This window comes from Aphelocoma coerulescens, chromosome 15 (assembly GCF_041296385.1).
Source record: "Aphelocoma coerulescens isolate FSJ_1873_10779 chromosome 15, UR_Acoe_1.0, whole genome shotgun sequence".
Classification (NCBI taxonomy): Eukaryota; Metazoa; Chordata; class Aves; order Passeriformes; family Corvidae; genus Aphelocoma; species Aphelocoma coerulescens.
Genome location: NC_091029.1, coordinates 13,120,003 through 13,132,319, shown reverse-complemented (window position 1 = coordinate 13,132,319; position 12,317 = coordinate 13,120,003). Strand labels below are relative to the sequence as shown.

Sequence of the window (12,317 nt, the reverse complement as noted above, 5' to 3'; positions counted from 1 at the left end):
TGAGCTGCCTCACCAGCCCGATGAGCCCCATGGAAGCCCCACACAAACCACACAGCCAGTCCTTGCTCCACGTTTAATAGGGATGGACATGTGCCACGTTGCAGCCCGTGGGGCAGGACCCGGGCAGGACTCGCGGCGTGTCCCTGGTCACCGTGCTGGGTGAGCCAAGCCCTGTGCTGGCTCTGCAGCCAACTCGTGCCATCCTTTCTAATAAGTTATTATAAATAAAGTGTCTGACCCCTGCCCTCCCACGGTGAGGCCTTAGGTCACCCCACAGCCCTGCCAGCCCCAGTCCTAGCAGGTCTGTCACCCACCTCACTGGAGGGGCTGGCACCGCAGCTGGGCTCTGCCCACCCTGCCACGGCCACCAGCAAATAGACAAAAAACCCAAGACATAGAAAAATTGCTGTGAACAGGGCAAGAGCGCAGCAGGACCAGGGCTCTCCCTGCCCCAGCCCCCACCCTGTTACACCCATGGGTGCCCCATATCTTCCCTCCCCAACACTGCCCATCTGGACCCCCACCCCTCTACTCACACCCAGCAGGAGAGCCCCAAGTCCTTCCCTGTCCGAAGTCCGGGCACTGTGACGGGCACGGCCACGCTGACCCTGCTCCAGCAGCAAGCACTGCTCACCGGGCACCCCCTGCCCCCCTCCCTGTCCCTGGAGCAGCCGTGGGTCTGTCCCTGGAGTGTGTCCTTGGGCCAGCTAGCTGTCCGTGCAGCAGTTCCCTGCAAGGGAGGACAGAGAGCCTTGGCACAGGGAGCCTGGCGGGCTCCAGGTCCTCCCCAGCCCGTGCCCTAGGGTCAGTGGGGGCTCAGCTGGGTGCCAGGGCGGTTCTCACCCAGGATGTTGCGCTTGCAGAGAGGGCAGGTCTGCTGCAGCAGGAGCCAGGGATCCACACAGTCCCGGTGGAACTCGTGGGAGCAGGGCAGCACCCGCAGCCACTGCCGGCAGGGAAGTGAGGACACATGTGAGCACAGCCAGGCGGCTGGGACACAGCCTGGAGCCCGACAGGGACACCCCAGCCCGGGCCAGCGACAGGAGGCTCGGCCCAGGGAGTGCTCAGTGCCCCCAGTCCCACCTGGCTCTTGTGGAACTGGTCCAGGCACACAGCACAGCTATCGATCTCGCAGGCCCGGCTCCGCAGCGGCTTCCCGGGGTGGTACCGCCGCGTTTTCAGCGCCGACAGCCGCCGCCGGATGTGCTGCTTCAGGTCCAGCTGCGAGGGCAGAGCCGAGGGTCAGAGCCCACCCCACAACCCCCGGCATGGAGCACAGCGGAGACATTCCCACATTCCCACCTCGGCATCCCGCTCCGACAGGTCCTGCCGCGACTGGCGCTGGGCCTGCACCATGACCCCGGTGCAGAGCAGCAGGGCGATCAGCAGGATGGTGTTCCACAGCTGCTGCAGGTACTTCTGTGGGGACAGCGTGGTGGGGACGGGAGGCAGAGACCCGGCCCCGCTCCCAGCCCCGCTCCCGGCCCCACCGGCACCCCAGCGCCGTACCTGGACCTGCGAGCTGCTCTCCCCGGGGCAGATGACCCCCTGCCACTCCCCGTAGAGGCCCCCTCGGGACAGGCCGCAGGTGGACCACAGCGTGAGGGTCACTCCCTGCAAGGCAGGACAGGGCATTGCTGATGGTCACAGCAGCGTCCAGCAGTGCGAGCACACGTGTCCCGGGAGGAGGAACACTGGTGCTGCCAGCTGCCCTTTTCCCACCTTCCCTGCTTCCTGTAGCTGCTTGCCATGGATCAGGGAAGTTTGGCTGGGCACAGTCAGGCCCTGCCCTGGCAGAATGAGGAAGAGGAGGAAGGATAGACATACCAGGTTCTCCAGCAGCACTGCCTGGTACGTGATCTTTGCCGTAGCCCGGAGCCCACTGTGAGCAAAGAGAAAAGTGTCAATTCTATGGACACAGCAGGATCCAGGCACAGCTCCCCAGTGCCAGGGAGCACCCCCTCCCCACAGGGATGGACAGTGACCAAGGGGGACCAGAGGAACACACAGGGGAGGTGGCAGCAAGACACTCCCTCCCAAGCCATGACCAGCACTCAGTGACCCTGCAACGGGCTCTTCCTCCCAACCCAGTGCCTCAGTTTCCCCATGTGACACCACTGCAGCAATCCCAATGTCTCACAGGTCAGGAGGATCAAGGGGGTCCCACTGCTGCTGGTAGTGGAGACAAACACCCACAGAGGTTGTGGGGATGCTGGTGCCATGACAAGAACCAAACTGTCTGGATAATTTCTACGGAGTCCTAAAGTGCTTAGCGGCTGAGGCCACTGTCACACCAACCACCACATGGGGACCCATGGAAGGGCTCCAGCCCTGGGGAAGGGCTGGATCTGACCCAGATCTCCCCCAGAAACACATCTCAGCCCCAGCTGGCCTCAGCATGGTCCAACACCACCCCAGCAAACATGACGGGCTGACTGAGAGACCGCTGGGGTGGTCCCTGGGTGTCACAGCCCGGTGGGAGACAAGGCAAGAACAAGGCAGTGACAAGGCACGGAGCAGGCAGGGTCCAGCCCCTGCCACAGGCCAGCCCATACCGCAGCAGCGCTCCCAGCAGCCTGGTGACGTTGTCCGAGGACTGGATGACGATGACGGGCTTGGCGAGCAGTTGGGACACATCCAGCTGCACCAGGAGGGAAGCGGAGCCGTGAGCGGGGCACGATCCCTGCCCGGCCCCACCACCAGCACTGTCCTACCTCACGGATGGCGTTCTGGTTCAGCGCCAGGATGAGCAGGGCAGAGGCCCCCAGCACCAGAGCTCGCTTCATCTGCAGGGACAGTGGGGACACTATCAGGGGACAGCGGGACTGTGTCCCCAACTGTGTCCCTGTCCTGCTGCAGGAAGCACCCAGCACCTCTTTGCCATGGTGAAGAGTCACAAGGAACCCAAGAGGGGTCAGAAGCTGTCAGAGACCCACTGGCCACCAAGCACAGACCAGGACCCCCCAGATTTGGCTGGGAGATACCCCAGGTGACACCCCTCTGGGTTTGTGACCTGCAGCCCCCAGGCCAGGCAGGGGACGGGGCCAGGCAGAGGGCACAGGGTCAGGCAGAGGGTCACCTTGGTGACAACAGCGGTGGTGAAGGACTCCTCCTTGGCACCCCGGGGGCCCTCGGCTGGCTCCTCGGTGCCCACGGGCACCACACCAATCCAGCTGTCGGCAGCGCCCAGCTCCGGCTCCATGTCACCCACCTGGAGACACGGCAAGGAGAGGAAGAGCTGGGATCCACCCCAAGGTTCAGGGCACCCCCAAAGCACCCCCACACTCCCAGGGGTCCTGGGGAGCCGGGCACTGTGTGGGGACAGGGACAGCAGCTGGGGTGGCACAGGGAACACGGCCTGGCCCCCACTGCCTCTGTTCCCCTGCCTGCATGTGCCACACCCGGGCAGTGGGCTACCTGCGCTGGTCAGTCCCCCAGAGTCTCTGGCCTCCCCACCAACACCCAGTGACTTCCAGTTCCCACTTCTCCCCTGCCTCATTCCTGTCCCAGTGCCCAAGGTCTCACCCCAGCGCCCACCGGCCCACAGTGCCCACCGACCCCCCCTCCCTCCCACACTAACCACTGCCCTGCCAATGCCCACTGGTGCCTTAATGTGCCTCCCAGTTCCCACTGCTTCCCCTTCCTCACTGGCAACCCAGCTCCCACGTCCCCAACCCCATACACACCGGCGGCCCTCAATGTCTCCCAGTGCCCCCCAGTTCCCACTGTTCCCCTTCCTCCCTTACTGCCCCCTCCCAACAGCACGCCCCGGCCTCATTCCCCGTTTCCCCCGCTCACCAGCACCAGGCGGCCTTGGATCTCCATCTCCTCCCGCTCCCCCCGCGGGCCCCGGCCCGGCCCGGCCCGGCCGCCCGCCGCTCCCAGCACGGCCCCGCGCAGCGTGTACGAGCCGCCGGGCGCCGCGCCCGCGCTGCCGGCCCCGCTGCCGGCCCCGGCCCCGTCCGGCCCCGCCGCCCCGGGCCCCGACACGGCCACCTCGACCCGCGCGGGGGTGGCGGGCCCCGACCCGGCCCGGCCGAGCGCCAGCAGCGGGGCGAGCAGCGCCGCCCGCACCGCCGCCATGGCTGCGCGCCCCGCGCCCCGCAGCGCCCCCTGCCGCCCGGGAGGACCCGCCCCGCCGCCCGCAGGGGGAGCCCGAGGGCCCGGACCGGAACAGGGATCGGCAGAAGGGTCGGGATACGGACAGGGACAGGGATCAGGACAAGGGTCAGGATAAGGGTCGGGATACAGAGAGGGACAGGTGATGGGATAGGGATCAGGACAGGGATCGGGACAAGGGTCGGGATAAGGACAGAGACGGGAGACGGGATGTGGATGGGGACAAGGATGGGGACAAGGGCCAAGATAAAGACAGGGACAGGGATCAGGATCAGGACAAAGCTCAGGATAAGGACAGGGACAGGAACCAGTGCTGGGACAGGGATAGGGATAGGGATAGGGATAGGGATAGGGATAGGGATAGGGATAGGGATAGGGATAGGGATAGGGATAGGGATAGGGATAGGGATAGGGGCAGGGTGGATGGGGATGGGGATGGGGATGGGGATGGGGATGCAGACCAGGATGAGGACAGAGAGCAGGAGAGGTACAGTGATAGGGAGCAGGGACCAAGACTGAGACAGGGACAAGGACAAGGACAAGGACAAGGACGATGACCAAGCTGGACACTGGGACAGAGCAGGGACAAAGAAGGCAATGGGGACAGGGAGAGGGACCAGGATGGGGATGGAGACCAGGAAGAGGATGGGGACCAGAAGAGGAACAGGGACAGGGAATGGGGACCAGGACTGAGATCGAGACAGGGACAAGGGCTGAGACTGGGATGGGAACCAGCACTGGAACAGGGATGGGGCAGGGACAAGGACAAGAATGAGACCGGGATGGGAACAGAAGCAGGTGGAAAACAGGAACAAGGAGAGGCACTGGAAGAACAACAGAGAGTGGGACCAAGATGGGGACAAAGACCAGGACCAGAACTGGGACAGGAACAGGGAGAGGGACCAGGAGGAGGACAGGGATCGGCAGAGGAGCAGGGGCAGGGACTGGGAGCAGCAGCAAGACAGGCACAGGGGCTGGAACCAGAATGGGAGCCGCAGCAGCAGCAGGACAGGGACAGGGATGGATGCACGGACCAGGAAACCAACTGTCACCAGGAGAGTGACAGGGACAGGAACAGGCATGGGGACACAGATATCGTGTCCACCACATCCCCATGCATGGACACAGGGACACGTGTGCTCTGGGGGACATAGCCAGAGGGAACAGGGACACGGCACCCCATCCATGCACCCACAGCCATGGCACAGGCAGGAACATGGGCACACACCAACACCCGAGTACCCCAAAACCCAACTGCCCCCCGCACCGGACACCCCTCAACACCCCCATCCTGGCAAGCGCCAGGCAGCCTCCAGTGCCACATCCTGACCCCCGGGTGCTACATCCTGGCCCTGCTCCGGCCACGTGTGCCCAGCACATGTGCCACCGGGGGGATTTGTCGGCTGGATTAGCCACGGCTTTTGGCAGGGGCCATGCTGGGGACGGGACTCGGGGCTGTGGAACCCAGTTCCCATGGCTGCAGGATGCCGTGGGACGGGTCTGGGTGTGTTCTCGTGTCCCTTGTGTCCCCATCGGTGTTGTAAGTGCGGGGGTTTAATCACAGGATGGGCACAGTGCCTCCTCCCACGGCCACAGCCAGAGCCGGTTTAACCACACAGTGAAACATCCCGATTGCAACGGGTCTGGATGTGCCATAAACAACAGCCGGGAGCACTGCTGGCTCGGGAACCAGCCTGGAATGGCGAGCACGAGTGTGGGGACTGTGAAGATTCGGGGCAGGACACCAAAATGGAGCCTGGGGGTGGCTGCTGCCAGAGCTGCCCCACGGAGCAGGGGGAATGGCTCTGTGGAGCATCCATAAGTTCATGGGATATGGGTGCCTTCCTGGACATCTGCAGCTCCAGGGGACACTTATGGGTCCACAGAACGTGGATGGCTGCATGGGACATCTATGGGTCCCAGTTCCAAGGGACATATATGACTCTGTGGCACATAAATGGCTCTGTAGGACTGGCACAGATGGGACACGGATGGCTCTGTGGGACATCCACAGCCCCGGGGGACACGTATGGTTCAATAGCACATGCAGAGCTCTCTGGGACAACCATGTGTCCACGGGGGACACGGGGCTCTGTGGGACATCCATGGCTGCATGGGACACACACAGCCCCATGGGCATCGGGCTCCTGATCCCCATCTTCCAATCACTGCACCTGAGCCCTCAGTCTGTGCCCTGGCCCCATCTCCCATCCCTGTCCCTTCTACCCGGCACCCTGCCCCCTCCACTTGCACCCTCTCCCTGCCCCACTTTCCATCCCTGTTCCCACCTCTGTCCCCACCTCCCATCCCTGTCCCTGCCCCCATCACTGTCCCCATCCCCTCTCCCTGACACCTGCCCCACATCTCCCTCCATACCCCAATGTCCTCCCACACCCCCCCTACCCCACTGTGTCCCCCAAACTCTCATAGGGTCCTCCCACCCTCCTGTACCCTCCATAACCCCCAGAGCCCCCTACACTCATCTCTCCCTTGCCCCCCAAATCCCTATGTTCCCAAGCCCCCCAAGGCCCCCTGTGCCCCCATATTCCCCATGCACCCATATCCCACATGTCCCCTACAGCCCCCAGAGCCCACAGGTGCCCCTTGCCCCTATATCCCCCACATCCCCTATAGCCCCTATACCCCCAAGTCCCTCATACTCCCAAGGTCCTCTAAGCCCCCACACCTCCAGTAGCCCCCACACTCCCCATACCCCCATATCCCCTATAGACCCCATACCCTCCCAAGTCCCCCATAACCCCTATATCACTTATAGCCCCTATACCCCCCATATTCCCCTATAGTCCCCAAGCCTCCCTGTGCCTTCCCATGCTCTCATGTCCCCTATAGCCCCCATACCCCTATACCCCTCCATTTCCCATGCTCCCCATGCCCCCATAACCCTCCATGCCCCCCACATCCCCCATGTCTCCATGTGCCCCCAAAACCCCCACGGCTCCCATAACCCCCCAAGTCTCCCATACCCCCATACTCCCCTATAGTCCCCAAGCCCCTCTGTGCCCCCATATCCCCTAAGACCCCATCACCCCCCGCATCCCTGATCCCGGGGAGGCGGCGGGCGCTGACCGGCCGGGCAGGGTCCAAGGCCACGGGGGTGGGTGGGGGGCCGGGCCGGGCCGGGCGGGGCGGGGGGCGGTCCCAGGGAGGGGCTCGGAGCCTTCACGGCCGCCGGAGCTGGGCAGAGCCGCCCGCAGCGCACCATGAGCGGCCGCGTCGGGGACCTGAGCCCGCGGCAGGCGGAGGTGCTGGCCCAGGTGAGCTGGGACGGGGGGACCAAGGCCAGGGCCGGGCTGTGCCACCCCGATGCGCGCCCGCATCCGCCGCGGGACCGGCATCACCACCACCCCGCACCCCAAACCCACGGGCGACACTTCTGCTTCCGGCCCCGGGGGGCTCCACACCCCCCGCCGCACCCCGAACCACCGGCATCACCCCCGCGCCCGGCCGGCTCCTACCGCCTCCTCCAGCCCCCCCATCCCGGACTCCAAACCCACCGGCATCACTCCCGCTCCGGAGGGCTCCGCACCCCCAAACCTACCGGCTTCACCCCGATTCCTGGCCCCGGGGAGGTCCCATCGCCTTCAGCCCCCACCCCGCCCCCAAAATCCGGGCCCAGGAGGCTCCCGCTGCCTCCACCCCTCATCCCGGACCCCAAACACACGGGCTGAGCCCCATTGTGGCACTGCCCACCAGGGCAGGACCGTCCTGGGTAGGTCCTGGGGGTCCCGCTGGCCGGACCATCCCGCTGGTGGCTCCCCATCCCTCTCCCATCCTTCCCCGGGACTGGGGACCCTCCTGCCTCACTGCAGGGCCCTTGGGACGGGAGTCTTCTGCCACCTCCATCCCACCCTGGACCCCGAGCCCACGGGCTGAGCCCCCCGTGGTGCTGCCCACTAGGGAAGGACCATCCCGGGTGTCCCGCCAGACTGGGCACCGCCGAGCCCCACAGCCCTCTCCCATCCTTCCCATGGGATCGGAAAACTTCCTCCCCCCACCGCGGGGATTGCGGGCCCGGGGACACCCAGAACCGGTGGCTGTCACCCTCCACGGCCACCTCTGCCAGCCCCTCGTGTTTGGGTGCCAGCCATTATCGGGGTTCAGTGCACCCTAACCACGAGGGCACCCCCGCGCCTTTATCTTATCGCTGCCTTTCGGGCCCAGCCACATTCCACGGGCGGGCGATGACCCCGCCGGGTACCAGCACGGGGGGCAGGGGCAGGCGTGGGGCATGGAGCCCAAACCGTGCCCCGTGCCAGCCGTGTCCCGGGCGGGTGAGGGAAGCGCGCGGCCGAACCCGTTCGTCCACCACCGGCTTTGTCCCAGGGTGAAGGAGCTAATCCCGGGTTTAATTACCCCTAAATGCAGCGGGAGATAAGCTAATCAGGCTCATTAAGGGGAGGGCCTCGGCTGGTACGGAGATTTGGGCCGTAGCCTGGTTGTGGTGAGTGGGGCCGTGTGGAGAGGGGACCCTGGATCCCCTAAACCTCCCAGTCCTGCACCCCAACACCTTTGTGCCTGTGCCATGGGGCTGTGAACCACTGGGGGGTCACTGAAACAGGGGGACATGTGGTGATCTACTGGTGACTGCCTTCATCCCAAGGATGCCATTGGGGGTGACCGGTCTGCCTGGTCCCTGCAGGACCCCCTCCAAGGACACCCCAGCTTCCACAAACCCCCCAGACCTGCACCCTGACACCCTCCTGCCTGTGCCAGGGGGGCTGTGGCCCACTGAGGTGTCACTGGAGCAGGGGCACACGCAGTCACCACCTCCATCCATCCCAAAGGACACCACTGGAGGCGACTGGCTCACCCAGTCCCTGTGGGACCCCCCGGAGGAGCGGGGTGGTGACAGCCCACACTCACACCTTACGCAAGGGCTGGGGGACACCCAGAGCATGGCAGCCGGCCTGGGGACGGTCCCCTGCCAGGTGACCGCTGATCCCGGCTGCACATGGGGCAGGGACAGGGTGCAGGGTGACCCTTCACCCAGACAGTCCTGGTTGGTGTGTTTTTGTGGGGACAAGGAAGGGACAAACCTCCAGCCCTGGGGTTTTTGGGGAGGATCAGGGATCCCTTCACGAACCATCCCTCTTGTCCCCGCAGTTCCGGGAGAAGCTGCAGGACGTGCTGCCCTCCCTGCCCTCCCCGGATGACTATTTCCTTCTGAAATGGCTCCGAGGTAACCCCGAAGTGGGGACAGCCCTGGTGGGGTGGGAGCCCCCCGGGGGGCTGGCGGGGGGCTGAGCTCTCTGCTGTCTTTCAGCGCGCAGCTTCGACCTGCCCAAGGCGGAGGCGATGCTCCGCAAGGTGAGAGGGGCACCCTGCTTTTGTGGGGACCCCAGTGTGATGGGACATACCTGGCGTGGGACCCTGTGCCCTGGGCCACCAGCCCCAGCAAGGCTGACCTGCCCATGGAGTTCGCCTGGTCCCAAATCTCACCCTGGCCCGCTCTGCCTCCCCTGCAGCACATCGAGGTCCGCAAGTACATGGATGCCGACAACATCATCGCCTGGGAGCCACCAGAGGTGATTGTCCCTGGCCTCCCGGGGGTGGCCCTGGAGGGGACTGTCCCCCTGGGTCCCTCGCGGTGTGTGTGAGGGGCCCTGAGCCCCCCGTGCTCCTGCAGGTGATCCGGAAGTACATGTCCGGCGGGATGTGCGGCTACGACCGGGAGGGCAGCCCGGTGTGGTACGAGATCGTCGGGCCGCTGGACGCCAAGGGGCTGCTGTTCTCCGCCTCCAAGCAGGACCTGCTCAAGAACAAGTTCCGGGATTGTGAAGTACTCCGGCATGAGTGTGACCAGCAGAGTAAAAAGGTGCGAACCCGCCCACACCCTGCTGGCCCCAACAGACCTGTGGGACCATGTTCCTGCCAGCTCTGTGTGTCCACATCTGGTCTGCCCCTACCAGTCATCATCTTCCCCAGCCCTATAGGTCCCTGTCCTGTCCATTCCCCTCAGTCCATGTCCCTGCCAGCCCCATAAGTCCACGTCCATTCCCACAACTCAGTGTCCTCCCCAGCCCCACACGTCCATCTCTGGTCCTTCCCTACCAGGCAATGTCCTTGACAGCCCTATATATCCCATAGGTCCGTGTCCTGTCCCTCCCTCTCAGACTGTCCCTGCCAGCCCATGTCCTGCCCAGCCCCATATGTCCATCTCTGGTTCATCTCTCCCAGCCAATGTCCTCACTTGCCAGCCCTACAGGTCCATGTCCAGTCCCTCTCCCTCAGCCCCACAAGTCCATGTCCTGTCCACCCCACCACAGACCATGTCCCTGCCAACCCCATATGTCCATCTCTGGTTCATCCTCCCACCCCGCAAGTTGGCATCCTGTCCATCCCCACCAGTCCATGTCCCCACTGTCCCTCAGCCCGTGTCCCTGTCTCAGCTCCCACAACGCCCCTTCTCCCCACGCCACCACCTGGGAGGAGGCTGTGGCTGGGGTGACCAGCCTGTTGGGGACCACCCCATCCCTGGACCTCCCCGTGGGTCCTGCCTGATCTCCCCCATCCTCCTGTCCCAGCTGGGCAAGAAGATTGAGATGGTGATGATGGTGTATGACTGTGAAGGCCTGGGCCTGAAGCACCTCTGGAAGCCAGCTGTGGACACGTATGGGGAGGTGAGGGCTCCTGCCCACCCCCTTCCTGCTGGACTACAGGGATCTGGGCTGATCCCTGGGATGATGCTGGAGCAGGTCCCTGCAGTGCCCTGCACCCCGCAGTGTTCTGGGGTGGGGTCCTGGTGGGTGCCTGGGATGGGTGACCTGAGCTCCCCCATCCTGCAGATCCTGGCCATGTTTGAGGAGAATTACCCCGAGTCCCTCAAGCGCCTCTTTATTGTGAAGGGTGAGTTCGGCCCTGGGGTCCTGCTCCCCTTATCTGGGTGCTGACACCCCCTAATGCCCCCCACTACCCCCAGCCCCCAAGCTCTTCCCCGTGGCCTACAACCTGGTCAAGCACTTCCTGAGCGAGGACACGCGCAAGAAGGTCGTGGTGCTGGGATGTGAGTCCTGACCCTCCCTGGAGCATCCCAAATTGGGGTGACACATCCCCCCTCTGCTGTCACCCTGCCCAGGGGGGATACCCCAACTCACAGGCCCCCCAAACTCACTGTCCTCCCCCCAGCCAACTGGAAGGAGGTCCTGCAGAAGTACATCGACCCCGCGCAGATCCCGGTGGAGTACGGGGGGACGCTGACGGACCCTGATGGGGACCCCAAGTGCTCCAGCAAGGTAGGAAGAGCCCCCGCTGGGTTCTTTAGGGGATCTGGGCAGTTCCCCCACCCCCACATCCTCCATCCCTTCCAGATCAACTACGGCGGGGACGTGCCCCAGCATTACTACGTGCGGGACCAGCTGGCGCAGAAGTACGAACATTCGGTCGTGGTCAACCGGGGCTCGTCCCACCAGGTCGAGTACGAGATCCTCTTCCCCGGCTGCGTGCTCAGGTGAGCGGCGGCTCCGCGCCGCGGGGAGCGGGTGCCTCCCGCAGTGTCCCCTCCCCGCCCCGCCGCAGCAGCGCCCCTGTGCCCTGCAGGTGGCAGTTCCGCTCCGAGGGCGCTGACATCGGCTTCGGGGTGTACCTGAAGACCAAGGTCGGGGAGCGGCAGCGGGCGGGCGACATGACCGAGGTGCTCCCCAACCAGCGCTACAACGCACACATGGTGCCCGAGGACGGCTCCCTCACCTGCTCCACGCCCGGCATCTGTGAGTGCCGAGCCCTCCCCGGGTCCCCGGGCCGTTCCCCGTGTCGCTGGCCCCGCCGCGTCCCTGACACCCCTGTCCCCCCGCAGACGTCCTGCGCTTCGACAACACCTACAGCTTCCTCCACTCCAAGAAGGTGAGCTACAGCGTGGAGGTGCTGCTGCCCGACACCGCCTCCGCCCAGCAGATCCAGGAGGAGTCCCCCAACCACAGCCCCTGAGCCCCCCCGGGCTGCACCGCGCCCCCAGGATGGCCCTGCGGGAGGATGGAGCTGCCGGACTGAGGCGGGGCCGAGCGGGGCCGGACGGGGCCGAGCGCCCGCAGCCCCCCCAAACTCTGTGCCTTATGTGGGTCCTGCACCCACCGCTGCTGCTGCCTGGGGTGGCGAGTAAAGGGATGGACTGAGCGGGGTCTGGTCCGGTTTGTGGCTCTCCGGAGCCAGAATTGCCCCCGCCAGCCCCAGAACTGCCCCTG

At 65.1% G+C, this 12,317-nt stretch overlaps 2 protein-coding genes across 2 annotated transcripts; one reads left to right on the top strand and one right to left on the bottom strand.

The window, feature by feature from the left end:
• Nucleotides 1-59: 59 nt before the first annotated feature.
• Nucleotides 60-4,090, bottom strand: RNF215 (ring finger protein 215). Its single transcript, XM_069030589.1, has 10 exons — nucleotides 3,799-4,090; nucleotides 3,080-3,211; nucleotides 2,715-2,786; nucleotides 2,556-2,641; nucleotides 1,828-1,882; nucleotides 1,510-1,614; nucleotides 1,303-1,419; nucleotides 1,084-1,221; nucleotides 844-946; nucleotides 60-730 (listed from the first exon to the last, which is right to left on the bottom strand). Exons 1-10 carry the CDS (start codon nucleotides 4,081-4,083, stop codon nucleotides 708-710), a joined length of 1,116 nt encoding a protein of 371 aa, XP_068886690.1. The 5' UTR covers nucleotides 4,084-4,090; the 3' UTR covers nucleotides 60-707.
• Nucleotides 4,091-7,284: 3,194 nt separating this feature from the next.
• On the top strand, nucleotides 7,285-12,249 carry SEC14L2 (SEC14 like lipid binding 2). The gene is made up of 12 exons (XM_069030858.1): nucleotides 7,285-7,394; nucleotides 9,244-9,319; nucleotides 9,404-9,447; nucleotides 9,606-9,665; nucleotides 9,767-9,955; nucleotides 10,665-10,760; nucleotides 10,926-10,986; nucleotides 11,060-11,143; nucleotides 11,266-11,372; nucleotides 11,448-11,587; nucleotides 11,677-11,846; nucleotides 11,933-12,249. Exons 1-12 carry the CDS (start codon nucleotides 7,341-7,343, stop codon nucleotides 12,061-12,063), a joined length of 1,212 nt encoding a protein of 403 aa, XP_068886959.1. The 5' UTR covers nucleotides 7,285-7,340; the 3' UTR covers nucleotides 12,064-12,249.
• The last annotated feature ends 68 nt before the right edge of the window (nucleotides 12,250-12,317 follow it).